The 26,608-nt window shown below is 29.3% G+C and overlaps 1 protein-coding gene across 3 annotated transcripts; it reads right to left on the reverse strand.

Annotated features, from left to right (window-relative positions):
• Positions 1 to 11,616: 11,616 nt before the first annotated feature.
• Positions 11,617 to 25,753, reverse strand: LOC129965458 (major facilitator superfamily domain-containing protein 6-like). Of its 3 annotated transcripts, none has more exons than XM_056079338.1 (5): positions 25,615 to 25,753; positions 19,660 to 19,825; positions 16,874 to 16,973; positions 14,373 to 15,734; positions 11,617 to 11,841 (listed from the first exon to the last, which is right to left on the reverse strand). In XM_056079338.1, exons 3-5 carry the CDS (start codon positions 16,971 to 16,973, stop codon positions 11,678 to 11,680), a joined length of 1,626 nt encoding a protein of 541 aa, XP_055935313.1. In that variant the 5' UTR covers positions 19,660 to 19,825; positions 25,615 to 25,753; the 3' UTR covers positions 11,617 to 11,677. The 3 variants fall into 3 exon arrangements, with proteins under 3 accessions (XP_055935313.1, XP_055935314.1, XP_055935312.1); XM_056079339.1 differs by having other exon boundaries at positions 19,660 to 19,865; XM_056079337.1 differs by lacking the exon at positions 19,660 to 19,825.
• Between the last annotated feature and the right edge of the window lie 855 nt (positions 25,754 to 26,608).

Here is a 26,608-nt window from a genome sequence, read left to right on the forward strand (position 1 = left end):
GCCATTTAAGCGAAGATACCGAGAAATGGACACTCATGCACCAAGATTTTGTTAGGAAATAGCTTTTATCTTATCGCCGCTGTGTATTCTCCTCAATCATCTCGCTTTTAGATGATATTTAAAATGAAGATTGTTTACCTCATTAGAGAAATGGACGCTAAAAACTCTTTGGTATCGTAAAACGTTGTATTGCGAGAGAGAAACAATCTCATGCAGATAAAAGTCAGGAAGTTGCTTTGTGCCAAACAGAAATGAAATGTTTTTATGCTTTACTACAGAGAATAATTCAAAAGTCGATGTGTTCAGTGTGTAACACATTCAAATATTTTAAATTAGTATCTAAAGTAAATTAAGTATAATAAAAGCAGCGAATTCTTTAGCATTCATTATTACGACTAAACGGAAATAAACATTAATTCAGGATTATTTAACTTTAAGTGTCCCGGTTTTGACCTGTAGGAAAAAAATTGTAAACGAATAACGAATTTCTGTGATATGCACTTCAGAACTCTAAAAGACGCTGAAGTAAAAAAGGAAAGGAAATGTTATGAAAGTAAATGCTTAGAGGACAATAAAATATCAAGTTGCACTTTAGAACTCTTTGCATACATTAATAAACTTAAATTTAGGTGTTTGTGACATCTGTTTTTATTGTACTCCTAAATCACTGACAATCTTAATATGAATAAAATCCATTACATGCCTATTTGTTCCACATCCTGAACCATAAGGGTGATTTCAACCTCACGATTATTACTTCCAACCTAGACGATTATTACTTACTAAGTGAGCAAAAATTCAGCGGGTGTTAAACATCCCCTTACAAGTTCGATTCTCAATGTGACGTTGTGCCATTTAATTTCAATCGACCACTTCACTTTACATCTTTGCGTCTTATCTAACTAAAGAATACAAAATAAACAATTTTCTCAATTTTGTTAATAATTGTAAAATTAGAAAATTCTTAATAAGGAGAAGAAAATTTGCCTTGCACATTTAAAGAATCGATTACAAGTTTCATTAACTCTTCTGTAAGATCCCAGATATGAGGAAATATCATTTATAGAGAAATCGTCTTGTATTCTTTTAAAAATGTCGTCTTATATTCTCCTAAAAATAAAATTTAACAGAAGTCTGTTTCTTCGCATTTACCCTGTACAAGTCGTATGTTGTGATTCGCTCGATTTTTTTAAAAATTAACTATTGACATTCGAGGGATGTCTGCATTTTGTTTACAGCACTTGCTGCAGCCCTATTTATTCCACTACATCATGCATCATTTTTGAACATATATTGAAGTTTATTGAATTGAAATATATATTGAATATTTTGAAATTTATATAATGCCCAAAATGTTTTGGAACATTTTGAAGTATACGCGATCATTCACAAAATTTTTAAAAAACTATTGCATCTTGAAGTAATCTAGAATATTAATGCAATAGCATATGAATTTTTTGAAAATATACAACTTTCTACGCTTTTCAGAGCAGTCTTTATCATGTTGAATACTACGATAGTTACTTAGAAAAGTTTTATGTTGTATACTTGCACATTTTTATACAAATGTATTATTTATTTCTTTGTATATTGTTTGTATTGTTTTATAAAATACGTTTTTTTTTTCAAGCTCCTCACGTTTTCACTCCAACTATGATATACAAGGTAACAAATAATCGATATTTGGAATGTTAAATTCAGTTTTAAAAAATATGAATTTCTTGGGAAAATTTAATGGCAATTTTCGTAAAAAAAATGAATATGCCTCTGAATCAATCGTAAGCCCCGAACAGCGTTGGATATAAAATCCGTAATAAATCTGCGTCAAGATTGGTATAAAAATTATTTTAAATTATGACGGAATAATGTTTCTATTATATACTAAAGACTGCTGTTTTACCTTATCACTCATTTTTGGAAATTGTTTGGAAATCCATTTTTCCATGTTCTCAAATGCGTTATATATTTATGATTTGGCACTACTGTTATCATTGCGAATAGGGATTGCAATACCGGTATACCGGGATACCGAATACCGGTATTTTGAGCCATTTTACAATTTTGTAATACCGGTATTCACAAGTTTAAATACCGGTTTTTCGGTATTTACTAGAAATTTTTAAAATTGTCTCCACTATATGTTCAGGGATCGCCAACATAGCAAAATAGTATAAATTTTTGTTTTTAATGTCTCCCTAACGGGCGAAATTAATTAACTAATTAATGGCTTAAATCTAAATTAGCGAAACATGGATTGTCCCTCAAAGAAGATATTGTATCCATAACGACTAATGGAGCAACAGTTATGAAAAAAGTTGGGAAGTTGATTGCTGCAAATCAGCAATTGTGCTATGCTCATGGAATTCAATTAGGAGTAATAGATGTATTATGCCAAAAAAATAAATAAAGAAATAACAGAAGAATTTAAATGCTGTGGATATAGAAACTTCGGATTCCGACATTGAAGACAGTAAGAGTGAGAGTGATATTGACAATGTAATTGTCGAAGAAGATATTGCTAATGACGATGAAATACTGACCCATCAAGAATTGCTTCCTATAATTTATGAAATTCGAAAAATTATTAAGATATTTAAACGTTCCCTTACAAAAAATGCCATATTACAAAAATATATACTAACTGAAAATAAAACACAATATATGTTAATAATAGATTCTAAGACACGTTGGAACAGTTTACTCCTAATGATGGAACGATTTTTGAAATTTAGAAATCCAATCCAAAAAGCAATAATCGACTTAAACCTGTAAACTAATTTTTCAGATAGTGAATTCGACTTAATATCCAGAACTATATCAGCTTTACTTCCAATAAAACTGACTATTGAGGCATTATGTCGAAGAGATTCTAATTTATTAACAGCTAATGCAACAATAAATTTCATGTTGCAGTCAATAAAAGAACAGCACACATCACTATCTGAAGAATTATATATTACATTGAAAAATCTCACAGAATAAAGGCATACCGAAATAGAAAATGTCTTATGGTATTTACATAATTATAATGATTTTAAAAATGAAAATGAAAAAGAAGAAAAGAAACTAACCAATTAAAATTTGATTAAGTTTAGAGTAAATTTTCTTAAAAATTTTTTACCCACAACCCTATCCACATTCAGAAGAATTCCGTTCAATTATCGAAGATTATGATGTCACTACTGTCTATAGTGAAAAGGAATTGTCTCTTGAACAAAAATTAGAATTAGCGATAAATAAAAAAATTTCAACGAACCAAAATATAATACAGAAATCAGCTATATCCAAAACTATCCGACGAGAAATCGATTTATTTGACGATGAGGGATTTAGAGGTAAATACTTGGAAAAAGTATATTGCGCATTGCTAACAGTACCACCAACTAGCGTAGATGCCGAAAGAGCGTTTTCGACAGCTGGTAATTTTCACACAAAATTACTTTTCAGACTTAAAGGCAGTACAATTGATGCATTATGTTTTTTAAGATCACATTTCAAAAATGTGTAATAGTACCACAGACTAAATAGTGATATTTACACTTTTTTTGTGATTGAAATAAATAAGATTTTCCTTTACTTTTTTGTGATTCTTTATATACTGTTATAATTTATAAGTTACATATTATTTTTGTGATATTTACACTCTCTTATAAAACTGGCAAATAAAACAATGAAACACCTGCGTTTTCTTTCTTTTTCTAAAATTTCTAATACCGGTATTAAAACCGGTATCCCGGTATTAAGATCTAAAAAATACCGAATACCGGTATTGAAATTTTGGTCCGGTATTGCAATCCCTAATTGCGAACTATCCTTTTCCTACAGTTCTCGGAAAAATGATGCTTATTTCTAATCACCATGTATATTTGAATAGCTCAAACACTTTTTATAAAATACGACATTTTTTTTTTATTTCACAAGTAATGCTCTGTAGTGAATCACTAAATCAAATGTTTCCATCATCAAAATTAAGAGATATTTTCTTTGAAGCCTCACCTTGCAGAAAATATTATATCAAATAAGATCCAAGTCAAATTAATTTTTAGAGCTTTTTTAAAAGTGATAAGTTGTAGGGTTATTTAGCATTTTTAGCGTTATGATATAAAAAAATCTGTTTTAAAATCAATAAAATCTTCTGCAGTTCCACCAAAAAAAAAAAACGAAAACAGAAATCTTACTGATGAAATGCTCCGTGATCCTATAAAAAGCTCAAAGTTGAACTTGTTTACTCGATTTCTTTTACTTTTTTTGCTTCAGATGTAATTTTTTTCTTTTAAATTTACAGCTTTCTAATCATACACTTTGTGTTACTTTTGTGAAATTTCTTATATTGAATATGGAGTTCTTTAAAGAGAATTGTTTTAAAATTTGGGACAAAAGTTATTCAAAATGTATTGAATTATTTTTGTTCCTTTTTAAAGTCTGCATTAACTTTTTCATTTAATTGTGTATTCATAGACAATTTAATATGTTTGATAATTAAACCTACAGAATAAACGACTATTATGCATCTCAGGATTGTATATGCAGCAGTTATGATTTGAAATCGTATATAATTTTTAATAAACAAAACTTTTTTTAGAAATTTTAAATATGGTTAGAAATTTTTGCATGTTACTACTTACTTTTTCAATTCATGATAATATGCTAATTACTCTTAGAGTATTTTTCTTATTAGAATTAAAAGAATACTATTTTTTAAGGAACAGAGAGAGATCTAGATAAAAAAAAATATTCAAAGAACTATTTGATCTCATCCTTTGGAAGCAAAGCCCGATAAATTATAATCGTCACAATGGAATCATTTCCTGTGACGTCACAATCACATGTTAAAAAAACTGCAATATACAATTTAATGTCTAATTTATATAATCAAAGCATTTTTCTTTCTTATATTATGTTGTAACATAATTCCTGCTTTTTTTCTTGTAAGATGTACAAATAATTTCGGCATCATACTGGTGAAATGATTCGTAAACTTAAATCGAATTATTCCAACGCTTAAGTTTGGTTGTGTTGATAGATGCTTAAAACTGGTCTCTGTTTGAAATTTGGATATTCCTTCGTCCATTCTTTGCAGCATCTTGATGCAAAATATGACTTTGAAACTAAATAAAAAGCCTTACTTAAGACTTTCAAAGAATAACTTGGTGAAGAATGTTTTTGCGAAACGTTTTTTTCTCAGTAGGTACATAATTGAAAAATGTTACTTTGATCAATGAAATATTCTACCTTTTTTTAAATGAAGAATGGCTGAAAATTTCTAGAATCAAACGATATTCATAAAATAAAACTAATATACAATTATTTACCATTTAAGGAAAAATATTCAATTTCTGTAAAATAGCCTACTATATGAGCGCTTTTGTCGTAATTATGTGTATTTCTTACGCATTTAGAATTTGAAGGAATAGAGTATATAATATTTTGCAGCTTATTAATCAAAAAAATATAAAAACTGGCTTTGGGTTTTTTTTTTTTTTTTTTTTTTTTTTTAGTTTTTCATATGCAAAGAAAAATTATTGCAATCCTCAAAAACTTCATAATTTTTCTTGCTTTAAATATTTCTAAATTCGCAAAACCTATCTTTAGAGTAGTATTTTCGATATATATATCAGTATTTGATTATCAGTATAGATAACCAAACTATAATGAATTAGAAGGGGAAAATTTGCTATTACGATATTGCAGTTTATTTCAAATTTTGAACAAATTTCATTAAGAGAAGTTCTATATATATGTATTTCATCTATATTCATGCGAATAACTCAAAAAGAATAGACAAATGAGATTAGACATATATTTTTATCATCAAAATCGTTGATTCGTATTAAAATTTTAACAAATTCAATCATTGAATTTACCATTCGCCGAGCATCGATTCATATCTAGTGAGTGCCATAATTCAAAAGAAATGAAAAGAAAATAAAAGAAACGAAATAAAAATTCACCATATATGTGAAATAAATTTCATATATAGTCCAAATTATATATATATATATATATATATATATATATATATATATATATATATATATATATATCATATTTTGAATCTAATCAGACAAATGGAAAAAAAATTGCATACTTATTTTTTTCCCTAGTTCTACGATACTATCTATGCCATACTGTGTTAGAGGTCAGAAAGTCCTGTCCCCCCCCCTCTTTTAATTCTATTGATAGAATTTCCGGACATATATCTCCAAATCAGTTGTTATAATAATTGGGAATATCAATATGTAGAAAACATTACATTAATGTACATTACATTTGCATTAATATGTAGGAAAAACTATCCAAAAACTTTCGGATTTACACTCTTTTCCCGAATTTCTCCAAAAAAGCTACATGAACTGCCCTTGAAATGTGTCCATGTAAATAATATGCTTGAACTAAAACATCTCAGTGAAGATTCTGTCACAAAGGCGATCGGTCAGAAATGAATGACGAAAAAATTGATTTGGTTCATTCCATTTTACAGAAAGTTATTAATGATTTTGAACTTTTATCGACAGAAGTATTAACAATATTTACATGCATTTTTATAAAAATAGTATTATCCTAAAATAATACGGAAAATATAAATTTTTTATATCAAATTTTTCCACGCTTTATTTTAACTCTTTTAACATTCAAAAATGTCAACCAAATTTACTAGACATAGAAAATATAGAACAGTGTTAGTGAAGATTTATGCAAAAAATTAAAGTAAATACTTTGAATTTCAAGGAAATGAGAATATCTGTAATAATTAATTTTTAACTACACATGTGAGAGAAATAGTCTGTTTCTTCTTCCTCAGTTTAAAAATCAGAGTATAGGGCAACTTATATAAAAATTCCTTTATGAAGCAGAAAGATATTGGCACTACAGAAAACGGACTTTCAGTTGCGTTGTAAAAAAAAGCTAAATATTGAAGGATTATCCAGTGATTAATATTTTTTAAACTTGGATTTTTTTATAGTTGATGAATCATTTGAAGGTTCAAAATATGCTAAATATCCATCAAACTGAATACATAATTTAAATCCGGTAAATTGTGCATTTTAAATGAGAATATTTTTACATGAATTTTTATTTATATAGCAATATAAGTATTTTTAAGGTAATATTAAAAATAATATTGTAACAGACAATATAATATTTGTCACTGATAATATAGCATACTATTTTGTATGTGTTTGATCATTTAATATAATGAAATAAAATCAAGATTTTGCTGAATTTTCACCATTTTTGCATCTGAAGTCTAGTTTAATTAAATACTTCATTAGTGAAGCAGGTAGCACTAACAAAAAAATATCGTTTTCTTCGGAAAATATTTTCCAGAGATGTTCGCTGGAAATCATCGAAATTATAAAATCAAAAATCAACCCTGTTTAACAATCAGTGAAAAGAAAAATTTTGTCTACGTTCAGAGAATTGTTATGAAGGTTAATATCGTAAGCATTAAATAGCGTTACATATAAACAATAGAGATAAGAATATTGAAAAAGAGATAAAACAAAAATTTGAAAAACATTTCACGATTTTTTCTCTCGTCCTTCTTTTTCTTCTTCTTCGTGCCTCTCTCTCTCTTTTTATTTGTTTCTTTGGTAGATATGTGTGCACTATGTGGTAATGATCTGGATGGCGATTAAGAAAGTAATAATTATAACTTTAGCATGGCAGATTTTTATGGCAAACAAGTAAAATGTAGGTGTATTGAAAATTGTCATTTTTTGTAGTTATGAAAGTAATTTACTCATATTTATAAAAGAAATCTGTGACAGGCAGTGATTTAATGGCAAAAAGACACGGATACTGGTATAAATTTTTCAATTGTGTTTGTTAGTGGGCATAGTTAAAACAAAGTGTTCATATATTGTATTTTGCCCTATATATTCATTAAATTTAACGAAGCAGAACAAAAAAAATTGCCCATGTAATATCTGTATTCAGTAAACCAGAAGTAATATTTTGATAAAGTTTTAGTTTTCTGAGTTCTTCATGGATAAAAATTAAAAATTGCTGATTGTAATTATTAAATTTTCAGCTACTATAACTGTATCAAATGCTGATTTGAAAATAACAGAAAAAATATTTCACCATTTCAAATTCGTTTTCTTATAATTTTTTAAGGATAGCATACAAACAAGTAGCATTTATTAATAATAGATGCATAAGAAATAAAATTGAAGTCGTTAAAAAAATATTTTTTTGAGTTTAAGATAATGCAAAAACTGCTATTGTAAGATATGATCATCAATTTCCATAGCTCATTTATAGTGATTATACATCTGACGATGATTAAGCGTATTTTCGCGTTGTATTAATATTTTCATTTGACGTCTATTACTTGATTTCTTTCAGTCTTCTTTGCTCTAACTATGTGAAGTTTGGTAGGGATGTGGAGAACATTCTTCAGATCATTTCTTATAATACTTTGAATCATCATTAATAGCGAAGCGTTGAAATAAACACAATTGTAAAAGGCTCAATGAAGCAGTCTGAAAGTTCGTATAACGATTTTTTTTACATTTGAGTGTTGCCATTCATCAGTATGTAATAACAGCGATTTCTGTGCTATGTGCGTTATTATTTATATACAGAAAGAGTATTTATCTAGAGCACAGATTTTCGTTGTCGAAGCAGAAGATAGTGATATTATCTAATAAAATTAGAACAATAACATTATTCTACATTATCTAAATAGAAAAAAAAATAATTAAGGTATTTTTAAGTTTAAAAAATTATATTGAGGTGTAATGTGAATATTTTTCACGCATAAGATAGTCATTTAAATTAAGAATTCACAACTATGTTTGAAATTTTGTGTTCAAAGAAAATTCTACCGTGTTTAGTGTTTATAAAGCTTTGATTTTATACTTTTTTTGCATACTATCTCTTCCAAAATGAAATGCGCATGATTTTTTTAAAAGATAAATTTAGGTCTCATAATCTTTGTAGAACTTCATTCATAAAATAAAGTAAAAAACTAAGTTTTTATATTTTCACATTTTAAGTTTTATAGTTAAATTTTGTTTAATGCGTTTAAATGTAAAAAATAATTATTGAAAGCATTTCATATTTTACTGGTATTTTTATATCAAATATATTTCCGAAAACTATGACAGATATAAGTTTTAATCTAAACTTATAATGTATAGAATAACAAATTACCTATAATTACAAAAACTTATAGTTCCAATTAATTTTATAAAATTGAATTCTAAGTTTGAATTGAATTCTATAGTTTTAATTATAAATTTATTTTAATTTACTTTAAAGACTTGATTTTTTCTAAATTTTAGGGCAGGCAATAAGAAGCAAAGCTCTCCCTCCCCCTTTCAGAGGTGGGAATTTTTCGGTTCTTAGTTTCTGAAGGTCAAAGAAATATTTGATCAAAGTTTAAAATATGTAAAAAAAAATTCTATTTTGCCAAATTGCAATGGACCAATAAGGAAAAGCTTCAGAAGAACCATTTAGTTTTTTCGTAAATCACTAAAATATGTCAGGATTAGGCGATGTGCATTATTATTATTTATAGTAAAATATTTTCTAACAGGCATAAATATAAAAATAAAAGAACTTTTTTTATTTTTTAAACTGAAATTTGGGCTAATGAAGTGCAAAGTTATTTAATAGGGTAAAAGAAATTTAAAATTAAATAACTCTTACTCTTATAACTTTTTAATTAAATATTTACTCGTTATAACTCTCAAGAATTTTTCTCTTTTTTCCCTCACAAATTATATAATCACCTAATTAAGCCTTTATATAAAATATTAATGTAATAGTTTAATTTCTAAATATAGCATAGCAAGAATAATTAGTACTCAAAACAAATTTAATTACACTTTCAATTTGCTGGACTATGTGAAAAAGCAAAAAGAAATGTAGAAATAGGGAGGAAAAGCATCAGTAAAATTCGAACACGTATTGAATAATAATTGTAAAAAAAATGTGACGTTTGAAGGCAAGTTATATAATGTAAATGTAAAAAATTGAGCGTACATATCACTTATTAATGCTAAGAAACTATTTTACTATATATTAGAAAGAAAAATATCTTAATATATTTGGGGATGAGAAGCAGGGGCTTAACATTTTATTGGTTACGAGCAACACTTGCTGTTTCAATTTTTGAAATTTTTACAAAAGAAAGAAAAATGAAAAGTTTCGCAACCAATAACGAATATATCTTTTTTTTCATGCCTGGTATGAGCTTGAGCTGCATGTTTATATCAGATATTAAAAAAAAATCTTTGTTTCGCGAAAAATATTTTTTTTCTCTTGTAGAAATTTTAAAAACCGCGGGACTAATAAAAGTAGCGACGATTTGCTACATTTGTTAGGACTAACAAATGTAAAGACGATTTGTTGCTTTTGCTAGATTTTGACCTTTCAATACTAAGTCCTTTAATTCAAGGGATAAGAGGTTCATTTCCTTATTCTTTCGCAGCCTCAGGCAATATAATTTCAAAAATGAAATAAATGCGGTAACTTTTCGTCTTCACAGCACCTCGCAAGACTTTTTCTTCAACTTATAGAAGAGATTGAGGAGACAATTATTAATTTGCAGTGAGGAGAGAGGGCTCCCGATAGATGTATTGTCATAATAGGACTGTCGTATTAAACGAGTGAATTTAAAAGAAAATATACTGAAAAATGATAAAATGCTTTAATTCTTTAAAATAGATTGCTGAAAGTCGTTGCATTTCAGTAAAATAATGCATTGATCTCGTATGTCAAATATCTTAAAAATAAAACAATTATCATTGAGAGGAAATTCATATCTGTATCGACATAAGTATATTTATAAGAAGTAATGTCATTTCCATGACTGCTCGCATGTATTTTTGTTTAAATTCATTGAACAATAATTTTTCTCTAAGTAAAATGCATAATGTGGAGACTTATCCAAATGGTTCCAAGTATTATTCAAGAACTTTCAAGTCAAATTTCAAGATTGTATGTAATCAATCATTGTTGCAACCAATTCCAAAGTTTATTTTTACCATTCACACAACTGGTTATCAAAAGAGCATTGATCAATTGTTAAAAAAATTTGTGAAACTGCTAGCGTACTTAAGTGTTACAGAATTAGGATTGGTGTCAGTGAATAAGAGGATTGACGCTCTATACATTTATGCACCACCCCATCACTGCAGAATTACTTTTTATTCTTATGAAATGCCAACTGTGGAAAGTTATTTATACGAACTTTTTAGTATAATTAAGTATAAAAAAAAACATCTTCAGAAACGACATCTCAGTTATGGCAATGTTTCTAGTTCAGCAGTTAGTTCTCACTTTCCTTTAAGTATAGTAATGTTGGGAGTTCAAGTTCTACACTCCAACTAGGGTTATAGCTTCTGTATGAGGAGTTATACGAAGAAAGATGATGATCATTAGGATTCAACTTTAATATCCCCCTACATGCTATTGCAATGACGGGCATTCGGTTATGTCGGATACTTAGGCAAAACAGGTCTATTTCTTGTACGATTATTTTTATATAATAAAATGATTTTACAGGAATAAAATTCATATTGTAAAATCTTTGAGTATTAAAAAATGGGCATTTTTGTTATTTTTAAGTTATTAGTATTTGACAAAAGAATAAATATAATATGAGTAGTATAAGTATATTTATTATTTAAAATAACACATAAAGAATTTTGGACTCTGAAATTTAATACTTCGAAAGGCTTCTCTTCATTTTCACGTGCTTATTGTACAAGTAGACAGAGTAAAAAAGAGCTGTTACGCCACAGACAGCTGCCATCACTTGGAATGCTGTGCTTCCGCCATATGTACTCATCAAAAGACCACCAATAGCACTTCCAGAAGCGCGGCCTGCAGAAGCATGAAAAGATCATGTTAAACAACCTTTTGTATCGATTCAGATTAACAAGCATTCGATGCCAAAATTTTAAATATAATTTTACTTATATTGATTTATTTTATGTTTGTAAAGACGAAATTCCGAAATTAATTTTTCACTCGTTTCCTCACATACTAGAACAGTTGTGTGCTTATATAGATAATACGCTAAATTAATATTTTCATAATTTAATTATAAATTATTTGTTTAATTTAATTCATTTATTAGTAAGTCTCTTTTACTCATGATTAAATCTGAAAATTTAAATTTGATTCTTTGCTTTTTTGTTACCAAAGACATATTTTAGGGACAGAGTTTTCAAAGAAAGGGTAATTTTATTTGATTACAGTTTCGAACTAAATACAAGAAGCTGGGAAAAATATTTATCTTAAAAACGAAGGAATTGTTGCAAACTCATATAAAAATCGCTTATTTTTTTAATTTTATTTCTGCTTTTTTAAGTATTATTCCCAATAAGCAGATTGTTTGATGTTTTATAATGTTTCCACCAAATAGGGTTAAGTTTTCAAATTACTCTTAAGATGTTTGATGATCGATGCAACAATTTTTAGTTGTATTCAGACGACGAGGACAATACCCGAGATGATAAACACTTTTCAAATCTATATACCACATCAGAAGTATGGTTTTTGACCCCAATGAAATTAGAGGCATTACGCTTACATACACTCATGTCCAAAATTAAGGTCACAAATATAAAATCTGCGAAAAATGAAAAACTATTCACTGTGTTTCCACGAAATTTAGCACAGAGGTATACTACAATGGAAGAAAGAACATAGACACATAACAACATGGAAAAGATTTTAATTGGGAATTAAGAAATGGGATATATCAAAAAGTGTTACATTATGAATCAGAGATAATGCATTTATCTCGGGAAAAGCCTGTCTAATATGGAATGTGTCCACAGTGCACTGCTATACAGGCTTCACAACGAGCTTTCATACTGTTTATGAGGGTGTCAATAAATGCTTGGGGCAACAAAGCCTATTCTTCCAAAAGTGCGGCTTTTAACTCTTGGAGGGTATTAGGAGGGGGGTTAAGCTTGCAATGGCTCTTCCGAGACCATCCCAAACATGTTCAATAGGATTGTGATCCGGAGTCCTCGAGGGCCAGTCCATACGTCGAATATCCTCTTCCTCAAGAAAATCATTAATGATCTGGGCTCTGTGTGGAAGCGCGTTTTCATCCATAAACATGAATTCTGGGCCAAAAGCACCCCGTAACAACCTCACATAGGTTTCAGGGATCTCGTCCCTTTAGCGATGTGCATTGACAGTACCCGCATCGAAGACGTGCAGTGGTGTACGACTGCCCAACATTATGCCATCCCAGATAAGGATTCCTCTGCCACCAAATCTGTCGATTTCTTTTATGTAGGAGGGATGATAGCGAGCTCCTCGCTCTCTCCAGATGAAGATTCGACGAGTGTCACTCTGTGTGGTAAATCGTGACTCGTCACTGAAAAGAACACGTCCCCATTCTTGCTGTGGCCAAGAGTGACATGTTAGGCACCACAGCAGCCGGGCTTTTCTGTTGAATGCAGTCAAAGGGAAGCACTCAACTGGTCTCCTGGCATAAAGAGCCTTCTCTGCTAGACATCTGTATACTTTTTGTCTGGAAATTCTTATCCCAGATGCAGCAGCAAGGTCACGAGCAAGTTTAGGAGCCGTTGTCAGCCTATGCTGTCGTGCGCTTAATGCTAAATAGCGATCATGTGCAGGCGGCATTGCTCTGTGACGGCTTTGGCCGGCCTTCCTGGTTACAGTACCACTTGTTTGGAATTGATTCCACAACCTGGATACCACTTTCGGGGCCACTTGTAACCATCGAGTCACCTCCGCTTGAGACTGCCCAGCTTCTAGCCTGCCAACGGTTCTCCATCTCAAGGTATCGTCTAAACGATTATGAGAACTCATTCTCACTGTAAACAGGTTCATTCTTTTTGTTTTAATGCAATATTCACAAAATTGCAGGCAAAATTCCCAGATGTCTAAATGGTCTAATTTCAGTAGTTCCCCAAAAACTAATGCTAAACAACATTTTTTTCCCACAACAAAAGTTAATATAGTGTTAGCGATCCTTCCCAATATATAAAATATAATTTGTTTAAATTTTACTAGTAGCCATTTAGAATTACTTTGAAAAACATTTTTGTGACCTTAATTTTGGACATGAGTGTATGTAGTAGATGCGCGATCGAATCGATTTCAGATTCACTATTTTTCAGGTGTGATATACAAAAATCTATATAGCTAGGATAAAATTCAAAAAATTTATTCGCATTCAGTTTCTCTTTTTAAATCCTTTGTTAAAAAAGTCGATTGATTATTACTATTGTTATTGAAATTTTAAAGGATTGACCCTTTGCGGTTATAAAAGTTAAATCATATCTTATCTTTTTCTTAAAGTAATGTGCTAAATTTTTTATTGCACATAAATATAAAAAAAATATATATCAAAAATAAAATTTTATTACCTAGAGAGAAGTGAACCGCACCAGCAAAAGCAATGACAGTGGCCTTGAGATCTCGTGAAATTTCATTGCAATATTCCATGACCGCTACCCAGACAAGATGAAAATTGATAGCAGATGTTAGCTCCAGCAAGAAAGCTAGCCATGCTTCCGTAAGATAAGAATACCCTATACACTTTAATCCATGGCATAAAAGAGCTAAAACGAAGATGTTGGTATTTCCTATCTTCTTAGTAAGCCATTTTGATGTAAAAAGCACAGGCAGTCCGCATACGGCAGCAAAAGTATCTATAAGGCCGATTAGATACGTTGATGTTCCTACATCAACCAAGTATACATTTTTAAAGCTTACCTGAAATCCCCAAGTAGCACCAAGAACCAGAAGAACAAAAGTGAACAACAAGAAATCTAGTTTCTTGAAGAGTATTGTAGCAGATTTAAACATTTTCTTCACAGGTTCTTGCCTTTTGACATCTAAAGTAATGACAGCTATTAATGTTACCACAGCCAGAAATGCATACAAATATAGTATGAAAATATAATTTGTGTCTTGCTCTGAAACGTTTGTTAAGTACAGAACTAAAGCAGCGAGCGACGGACCTAGTAATGAACCGATAGTACCCCATATTTTTTGCTTGCCGTATTCTGCATTCTGAAACCTTATCATAGCTAAAGTCAATACGTCAACAAAACGGAACATATTTTCATGAGCAGTTAGAAGCAGAATTATTACCAATGAGTACAATAAAACATATCTTATTCTGTTTTCATGGGGAAATCTGTATTTACTACACGATTTTTCACAAACTTTATCATATGCTTCACAAAGAGAGTTATAGTCATTTCCAACTAAAACCATTTTCGTAAAATTGCTTGAACACAATTTTATATCGCTACGAGTCTCATTGAAGTAATTGAAAAATGAAACAGTTCCATCTATTTCACTCTGAAGAATCTCATAATTAAAATCAAGTTGGCAATACTCGAAATCTGTATTGTTCTTTTTACAGAATTTCCTGCAGTTTTCTGGAAGATAAATATTTTCACATGTTAGGTTGCTTCCGAAATGAAGAAATTTTGCTTCGGCACAATGCAGATCTTTTTCGTCAAGAGACTGAAGATCGTAAGTAGTAGCCTTGTTCACAACTGGAATGAATGTCAAGCATACAGCAACAAACGAAATGAATGCCAGAGTGAAGACTGATATAGAGACAGGTCGTCCTATTTTATCAGCGAGAGCGCCACAAGCTGTACTGAAGAAAAACTGCACCAAATTTGCTGTTAGGTAAATAAGAGATATTTCTTCTATAGTAAGTCCTTTCTGCTTTAAAAATAGTGTCAAGTATGTAATTAAAGCTGATCCCGCTGAAAAAAAAAGAGAAAAGATTAAGCAGACCCAAATTTTATTTATTATCTTAATAAAATACATCTTATGATATGATCTGCCCAAACCTTTAGTCGAAGAAACTAATAATCGAAGAAACTAAGTAATAATTTTAACATTTTGTAGAAGAGCTTAAAGAGTTTATTGCTACTGTTTTTAGTTTGTTAAAAGAAGAGGATTTTTACAGTCTACCTCTACGAAGTTTTATTTATCCAATAATACGAACCCTCCGGGGGGGGCATCTCGAAATGAGGACGAGATGCTTCCGGCATGGTGGTTGGATCTCGCTACCCTGAAAGATACTCGAAAATCTGGGGGTTGAGCTGTCCTCCCATCGATGTCGGGATGTACTTTCTACGGGAAAGGTTGTATCGTAGCCTGTGATGGGCCTTAGAATTCAACCTTAGTTCGCGACAATGCTTTCACGTTGGTCCGATTTTCAAATTTAATCCGACTGTTGAGTAGCCAGTGTGGTTGACCGATTATGCGGTTGAAAAAAATGCAAATGCGATTAAAAAAATTCAAATTAGCAAGATCGGAATTTGATGGTTTATCTTGGAGGCTTAAAAATATGATCTCACGGGAAAACATCTGGCCTCTAAAAACTACTACAAATCAAGGAAATTTCTGATTCAAAAATTTGCAAAGAAAATCATTTTGGCTTCTAAATTTTATTAAAATAAATAAAATATAACTTTTATTTCAATTTTAGAGCCATATTATCTTATTTGTTTTGCACCTCTGGAATTGCAATAAAAAACATTTTTTTTTTTTTTTATGGAAACGAGTTTATAAAAATATTTTCTTAGAATTCACATCGTAAAGAAATTTAAAACTTATCTTAAAAATCTCATAGAGAATCTGAACTATATTTTTGAAATACTCAAATTTTATAAATATTATATTTTATTATAATATTTTAAAATAATAACTGATTCATAAAGAGAATGAGGTAATTACTATTTTTTCAATGAATAGATTTCAAATTCCTTGATTATATTTACATTACCTTAATAATTCTGAGAAATATTACAAAAATTCATGCTAATAACATGCGAATAGGAGAAAAATATCAGGATTATATATTATCAGGTCAATAAGGTGTCATAAATTGGCGTACCTGTATTCCAAAGCAAAAGTGAAATTTTTAAAGTCACAAGTGGTTTATAAATTCTGAATTGCAGTTGGTTGGATATTTTCAAGTTAAAATGGGATTCCATCTGAAAGAATAATACGGGTACATATCTTGAGGATGATTAGTGAAATAGATTTTTGTAATCATCTTTTATAAAAGCAAATATAATTAATATTATAACTCAGAAAGATGCTCAACTTTACTAAGAATGATCCATTATTCTGAATGTGCCATTCACAGTTGAAGGTGGTAATTAATTGAGTAAGCTCATCTAACTTATCACTGCCTATGCGAAAAGAAAATTAAAATACAGGGTGTTTATAAAGTCCCGGACCCATTTTGATGTTTAATAACTCGTAAAATAATAAAGATATAAACAAACTTATGGCATTTATTGATGGAATAACTCATATATTTTCCTTTTCAGGTTTGAATATTTTTACTTTTGTAAATATCGTCTGCGCGTGTGGGTAATTTCAGATAATTTCATTTTCCAGTCTAAATATCTGTACTTTTCTAAATATCGTCTGCGCTTATTAATTGCATTTTTCTCTCTTTTGTTTTTGGTAACTATTGCAATGTTATGTTTACTTTTGATGTGTTTGTTCTATGTAGTACTTTTGTATGTGATGTTTTATTCGAGCGGATATTAAGGAGAATGCGTACACCACAAGAGAAAGCACAGATTTTATGGTGGTTCATAGAAATGAAATCGATAGTGCAAGCACAGAGAAATTTCAGAAGAATTTACCAAAAAGATCCTCCATCCAAAAACAGCATCTTGCGGTGGAAAAAGAATTTTCTAGAAATTGGAAGTATCGAAGATAAGAAACGTTCCAGACGTCCTTGCACAAGTGATTTTGATGTGGAGCGTGTCAGAGAGACATTTTTACACAATCCTAGAATATCTGCGAGATCAGCGGCAACAGAATTGGATATGCCAATTTCGACGGTGTGCAAGGTTATTAAGAAAAAATTAAGACTGCATGCATACAAAGTTCAAATTGTTCAAGTTTTGGAACCGAACGATAGGCCTAGGAGGATGGCCTTTGCAACAGATATGCTAAGGAGGATAGAAGATGCTGCTGCTTTTCTGAAGAGCATAATGTTCTCCGATGAACCATAGCAGTTGTGCTATGCACATGGAATTCAATTAGGAGTAATAGATGTATTATACCAAAAAAATAAAGAACAGAAAAATACAAATACTGTGGATATAGAAACTTCGAATTCCAACTTTGAAGAGAGGAAGAGTGAGAGTGATATTGACAATGAAGATAATGACAATGTAATTGTTGAAGAAGATATTGCTTATGAGGATGAAATATTAACCTATCAAGAATTGCTTCCTATAATTTATAAAGTTTGAAAAATTGTTAAGATATTTAAACGTTCCCCAATAAAAAGGATATTTTACTAAAATATATACTAACTGAAAATAAAACAGAATATATGTTAATATTAGATTCTAAAACATGTTGTAATAGTTTACTCCTAATGATGGAACGATTTTTGAAACTGAGAAATCCAATCCAAAAAGCAATAATCGACTTAAACCTGTAAATTAATTTTTCAGATAGTGAATTCGACTTAATATCCAGAACTATATCAGCTCTACTTCCAATAAAACTGACTATTGAGGCATTATGTCGAAGAGATTCTAATTTATTAACAGCTAATGCAACAATAAATTTCATGTTGCAGTCAATGAAAGAACAACACACATCACTATCTGAAGAATTATATATTACATTGAAAAATCTCACAGAAGAAAGGCATACCGAAATAGAAAATGTCTTACGGTATTTACATAATTATAATGATTTTAAAAATGAAAATAAAAAAGAAGAAAAGAAACTAACCAATTCAAATTTGATTAAGTTTAGAGTAAATTTTCTTAAAATTTTTTAACCACAACCCTATCCACATTCAGAAGAATTCGGTTCAATTATCGAAGATTATGATGTCACTACTGTCGATAGTGAAAAGAAATTGTCTCTTGAAAAAAAAATTAGAATTAGCGATAAATAAAAAAATTTCAACGAACCAAAATATAATACAGAAATCAGCTATAACCAAAACTATCCGACGAGAAATCGATTTATTTGAAGATGAAGGATTTAGAGGTAAATACTTGGAAAAAGTATATTGCGCATTGCTAACAGTACCACTAACCAGCGTAGATGCCGAAAGAGCGTTTTCGACAGCTGGTAATTTTTACACAAAATTATTTTTCAGGCTTAATGACAGTACAATTGATGCATTATGTTTTTTAAGATCATATTTCAAAAAGTTGTAGCAGCATCCCAGATTGAATAGTGATATTTACATTTTTTTGTGATTTAAATAAATAAGATGTTTCATTACTTTTTTTGTGATTATATACTGTTATAATTTATAAGTTACAAATTATTTTTTGTGATATTTACACTCTCTAACAAAACTGGCAAATAAAATAAAGAAACACCTGTGTTTTCGTTCTTTTTCTAAAATTTCTAATACCGGTATTAAAACCAGTATCCCGGTATTAAGATTTAAAAAATACCGAATACCGGTATTGAAATTTTGGTCCGGTATTGCAATCCCTAGTATCAATATATTGAAAATCCCTTGGAGTCGTTCCGTTAGAATTTAAATTAATAAAATATTGAAAGAAATTAATAACATTCATTAACTACTGATTTACGAAAACAACTGCATTGCAAAGAATTAATTGCTATTATTATCCTAATACAGTTTATAAAGATTAAAAAAAAGTTTTTTTTAAATACCTTTGTTGAATTGATGAATTTCACATTCTCTTGCAAATTGTGAAGAAATATCTCCAATCACATCAAGTATACGCCATCTCCATTTAATTTGTTACGTATAACTTAACTTCTGCTAACAAAATCTACGCCGCTATAATTTTCCATGGCTTGTATGATTCTTTTACAGCTACAAAAATTTTCTCAATTTTTTTAAAGTATGATCACTTCTACGAAAAGAAGAGTTTCATTTCATTTTTTAAAAAAATGACGGGGATGCAATGTTACTAAGACAATTAATTTAACCCTTTAGATCATTTCTCTTAATATATCTGTTAAGCCATGGCAATCAAGGGCATCTGATTTCAAAACTGTGATAACTAGTTGATCTAAAATAGTTATAATATTATTCAAGGTCATCTAGATAGCTCTGAATTGAAGGTTATTTTGATTGCCCTTGAACCTAAACTTACTTTTTTTCTTTAAAAACAGCCAATCATAAAAATTTCCAATATTTTTGTTTATGCCACTTGTAAAGCAAATAAACTTGATGACGGATATTTAGTTCCAATAAGCCAATAAATAGAATGCCACTCCTCTTTTAAATACGTTTCTTTTTCCTTTCCACTCGCGATTAAGTTATAAAAAGGTAATTCAGTCCAGTGAGATTAAGAAAAATTAATTTCATTTTTAGAATAGAACATAACTTTGAAAGTTTCTATTATTAATTATTAAATTTCGATTGTGGGAGCATGTTGCTGTTTTGGATAATTCTGTAATTAAATATCTGCTCTTTATATCTGCCAACTTTTAAAAATAATGTTTGGATTTTGAATTTTAAACGCGTAATAACGTTTATACTTAATGCAGATGCAGGATTATTCAGCGTTATAAATATTTCTGAGTTGAACTCCGAATTCATTTCATAAATAAAATGCCTGTTGATGATTATTTGACTCTCTATATTTTTCTAAAAATATCTTTCAATTATTGCTAAATATTCCGCAAACGCACCTGCCTAGCGATGAGAAAAATAGCTGAGAGAATAGTTAATCATAACTAAACTTAGTCGGCAAGACATTTAATGGATAGGATACCCAAATGATATACCCTTGAATATCAGAGCTATATGACTCATTTGAATATTTAATACATTTTGTGGTTTTATCTTTAAACTTGTACAAAAAGAATTAACATTTAATTTTTTTAATAATTTTAATCATATAACTAATAAAATAATAGTGATAAATAAAAGTGTAAAAGAAATAAATCTGAACTAATAAATAATTATAATCTTGCATTCTAATCTTAATTAAATGGTGGAAATAAAGTGTGATTTCGATTTGAAAATCAGATTAGGTTAAGTTGGTTTAACGGAATTTTACAAATATTTGCTAGTCCCAAAATTCATTCAGTAATTGGTATAAAGTATAAAAAAAAGTTAACGAGTATAAAAAATTAATGTTATACTTAAGAATTATATTAATATTATGCTTAAAACTAATACTAAATGAGTTTCTTACAAAATATTAAATTTTGATGGAAGCAATATTATTGGTTGTGTGTGTATGCATGTATACAGGAGTCCCAAAAAATGAAACAAGGGTTTTTTTTTTTTTTATCATAACAATATAACAGTTTCAATTAGACATACGCTTCCAATAATAAAGTTTCAAAGTTTCATAAAATAAATGTACAGAAATATTTTGTTTTTTGATAGTGAAAATAAAAAAATGTACAAATTAATTTTTTGTATCATTTTTTATTAATTTTTTTATATTTTTTTATATTCTTGAGCTTTTCTATAAGGACATAAGTTTTATTCTTTCATCTATAAAATTTTCTGAAATATTAAAAAGCAAATTGACTTAGACAATTTTTTCACACCTCTGATCGGTACTTGAATGAGTGTTGCATTGTAATTTTCAGGATAAAATACATATTACAAGAGATTATTAAAAGATAGAATTAGAAAATAACTGCACATTTTTTGACATCGTGCACTGTTGAAGGCAATTAATTCATTCTTTAATTCTGAAACAATACCAGTCAAAACTAACTGAATATACCGGTAACCATTCAGTGAATTATTATACAAAATGGGACTAACCAATAAGATTTTAAAACTTCTCCACCACTGATGATGATGCTCTTGTACTGAAGAATGGACTTTTATCATTTCATAAGCAAATTTTTTGAAGATTAATGTTTTTTCTGGATGAAAGAGACAATCTTCTATCAAATTTCATTTCCTAAAAATGAAGGATATGATTTTGCCTGAAGTAGGACACAATTGTAAAATTCTAGACTTCGATCATATAGTTATCCATTGAATTGCTGTAACGGTCCATGAATTTCACAATTGCTATATGGATGTCTATTATTAAGCTGAACTATTATCTACGCTGTACTAAGCTACGCTATGATGTACTACTACACAAATATTGGCATGTGACAGCTTTTTGTATTGAGTAAACTTGTGTTTCTGAAATAAATGTTTTCATCTTAATTTCTGATTAATCTCCTTAAATTTAGAGTTTTCTCTATAAATTTTGCAGATAGAAATATAGAACTTTGTATATTCGTAGGCGAATTTCCCCATAATTCCTTGGAAATATGTATGTAAATCGTACGTACCAAATTCAAATTCTTTTTTTAATTTATGAGTTACCGTGTCCTCAGACAGATATAATTCTAGATATCGGTTTTCCGTATTTGTAACGATCTAAAAAATTTTATTTATTAACATTTCAGGATCGAATTGTTTGACAATTGCAATACTTACTCTTTTGAAATGCTTTGTATCTTATAAAATCATAAAATGTGCTGAAAAAAGCTTCGATATGCCAAATTTGATTTTATTACAATATATCATCGATAAGCATAAGAAGTTGTATCGTAAGCGAAAAATTGTGTGTTTCATTATGACAAAGAGAAAGGAAGTCTGGAATTATCAAATTTTTACAATATCTTTGGAGCCTTAATTGCCAGAAAAAGAGCGATAGAGGATCATTTTGAGATTAGAAAAAAGTCAGAGAAATAATCAAATCGTTAAATCTAGCCATTTTACATTTCTTAAACTTGGCGAATACAGAATATTATAATTGTTTACCCTGTTTTATAGCCAACAAATCGATGTTTAGTTTACGATGAATATTCTGTTCTCTTGTTGTTGTTCTGTCAGTACAGAGTACAACTATTTCTAGGACTATTGATTTGTCGTTAATTCAAAACAAAGTCTTGATAATATAAATTATGGACATTATTTGGATTTCTCATAACTTTTAATTTAAACTTTCCTTCAAAAATTAAAGTACGAACTGTTTTTTAAAGTTGGCCACTTAATAAATATAAATAATAGTTGTAAATTTTCTGAAATATTTTTATGAAGGATACCAAATAATTTTAATTAAATTGAATAAAAGAAGTTTATTTACTTAAAATTGATATTTTTATAGAAGCTAGCAAAGAATATAAATACCCTGTTTTCGTAATTATATGAACAATTTCTATAAGTGTTTGTCTCGTTAATAATGTATCTGAAAAGTTATTTTCATGATTTGTCAACATGGCGGGCGATCGGGTGGATGAAAATTGGTTTGATAAATAAAGTCGTAATGTGTTACTCAGTAATTGTAAATATTCTAAGGGCAATCTAAATTCGAAAATTTAGTTGTAAAATTGTATCAGATGGATACCAAAGTTCTCACATTGTTATAAGATACATTTATAGGTTAAAAAGGAATCGTGATTTCAGATGGAATCTCTCTAGACAATTATATTGACTCCTGCGTACTCCATGGCGGAATTATCAAAGTTTAAAATATAGAAATGAGATGTTGATCCATATACTTGAACAATACGGAGGTGGTGTTTTTGGTGAAATGATTCCTGATGGATGAAAATTCTCCACTTCACTAAGCAAGGCTTATCAAGTAATGTCTTGAGGATCATGGTTTGAATGAACTATTGAGCATCTTTGGGACTACCTCGGAAAGCAAGTAATTTCTTTTGCTTCACATGCTCTTAGAGTTCGTTAACTGAATAACCTCCTTTGCTCTATGTATAGCTTTTGTTTCTCATTTTATTTTGCAATTTTAGTGTCCATCAGTTAATGATAATATAGAAATTGATTGAAATTGAGAGTATGAAAAATCATTGCCGCACGTGTACCTCAAATATATATAGACACATTCCGTATTAGAGATAATTAATTTATTTTTTATACTGCTCCAACAGTAGAATTTTACATAAATGATTAAATAATTCAATTGAAAATTATGTTTGACGTTGATATTAGGTAAAAGTTAATAAATATCTGTTTAACACACAATTGTTCCGATTTTTAAGCTTTTATATTCATTTTTTTTTTTTTTTTTTGAAAATTAGATACGAAACACAATCTGTCCTTAACTTTGGAACTTGAATTTTATTATTGAATTGTAACTGACTGATTATGAAAAGATTTTAGGGAAAAGTTACTTTTAAACAAAGCCATAAATATCTTCTGTTAAATGCAAGTTTAATTTATTCACTTTCGTATGAAATATGTTACTTTTACTGTCTATTTTGGTCATTTGGTCAGTATTTTGTAAATAAAATTCTAATGGCTTGTGCAATTTCCTATAGAGAGCTATTTGATTTTGAAAGACGTAAATTGATATTGCAAGAGCAATGGAAGTTGCCAGCAGCTTTTTAATAATTAAAAATATTATCGTTTTGAAGACTTGCGAAATCATATGTAATCAAACTGAAGACTTACATGCAAAATTTAAGAAAAATGTTACACTTGAAAAATTCCTCAAATGCCCAGCAATTTGTTAAAATAATTACAAAAATTGCATTTCAAAAAGTGATTACGCCGCCAAATCGCAATTTTGCAACTTTAGTAGTATTTATCTCATTTATTTCAATATCGTTTTTTATAATAGTTGAGATTTTTTACTTTCTAGTAAACGAAGTGCAGAGAAAGTATTGAAATTGTCAAAACAATTCGAATTCGAGATTTTGACGATTCTCCGCGTTTTAGACCCCTCCCCTACTGTGTCCGAAAAACACATATTTGGTATTATGCCTGATAACAAGATAACTCAAAAATGCTTTGAGCTAAATGATTCAAATTAAATATTTAGAACAACGATCAAATTTGTAGATTTCCATCAAAATTCACTGGAAATCTGGTTGTCTGGCTATTCGAGTTTAAATAAATAAATAAAGAACTTGGGAAATAAAACTTGGTACACATTTGAACTAAATCCGTCAAATAGTTGACCGTATGTCTGTAAACACTTCCGCATGTACGTAAACGCAACAACTCATAGACGCAATATCTTAAATAAATGAAATCCAGCATGTTATCTTGTGAATAATTGCTGTCAAAATTTAGTGTCAAAAAGAAATCAAAAAAGACATCTGAAACACATATTTTTAAAGAGATTAAATAAAAATGCTAAATTCAGTTCAAAGATCTATGTTTCATAACTATCGTTCTTTAATGTAAAATTCAAACAATTTTATAAAATATAAACAATTTTATAAAATATAAACAATTTTAAGTTATAAAAATTTACTCTACATTAAGTTTACTCTAAAATAAAATTATCTATATCTTTGGTAATCAAGATAAAATTTAAGTCTCATATCTCTTTTTCTGTAAGTGACGAGAAATTTTAGTTCAAACGCATTTTCAATAACCAAACGTTACTTTTTATTAAAGTTTTTAATCAAACGCAGAATGGATTCCCTCCCAAAGTTAAAATGATGATTGCACATCAAATCTATTCTGGTAACCTAAATAAAATTTAATGAATTTTGTTTTAATATTTTTTTTTCGGTTAGCTGTACGATTTTCCAAGATTATATTGGTTTTGATGCCACGACATTTTTTGAAATTAATGGAAAGATTTATTTTAAACATAATATAAAGTAAAAAAAGAAAATGAGTTACAAATGAGCAAGAAAAAAAAGGCAACGACTTACCTTTATTTTAATCCAATGAATAAACTATTTTCATGCTTCCAAGTTATTTTCTGAATAATAAGAATTCTAATAGTTGAAGGTAATGAAGAGAGAGAAGATAAAAATGCTTAAATTTGCTCTAGGTGTCGGAAGAGAGCGTTTTGAGTCATCCGATTTATTGCTGAGACAGCAAAAATAATGAGAAGTTCCAACTTCTAATGCCAGATGATGCATTCATTTCCTAATTATGGTTTTGATGCATTTATTAGCCTGTAAAGGATTCCTCAAAGGGTTCATAATTCGTAATTTAATTCAATCTAAATGTGCTTTTATTTATTTCATTAAGTCGGCTGGCTAAGATGGTGAAAAGTGGTGAAAGTTTATTATGCATGAGAAATACTTTTTTTTGGCGGTTCCTGCGAAATGTTCCTCTACATCCCATCCCCTTTCTTCTATAAGCTTGTTTATTTTTTCCCTTATGTCTTGCGTGGGAATCGTGTAAAACTTTCTCTTTGAACATATTTGGCCTTTTGGTCTTTATCTCTTGGAATATATTAAAATACATACTTGGAATATATTAAAAAAATACATACTTGGAATATATTAAAAAAATACATACTTGGAATATATTAAAAAAATACATACTTGGAATATATTAAAAAAATACATACTTGGAATATATTATAATACAAATCAATACCATTATAAAGATAAATATTCTTTGTTATGGCACTTGTCATAGATAAGCTCGCTGACAAAGTCAGCGAGTTTAATCAGAGAATGTAGCTTCTCTTGTTTTAGTAGCGCGATCTAGAGCCAAGAGTACGACTTAGCTACTCATGCGGCATAGCCCTTTTTATGTGGCGGACTTCATTTGTACATTTCATTCACAGATCATAATTTATACCTGTATCAGAGGGCGATCACCTATGACCCAGTGGTATTGTCTCCACTAGGAGGACTTTGTGGCCACGACAGATTTATACGTCCACCAGCTACCATATACACGGGGAGT

Source organism: Argiope bruennichi, chromosome 4, assembly GCF_947563725.1.
Source record: "Argiope bruennichi chromosome 4, qqArgBrue1.1, whole genome shotgun sequence".
Lineage (NCBI taxonomy): Eukaryota > Metazoa > Arthropoda > Arachnida > Araneae > Araneidae > Argiope > Argiope bruennichi.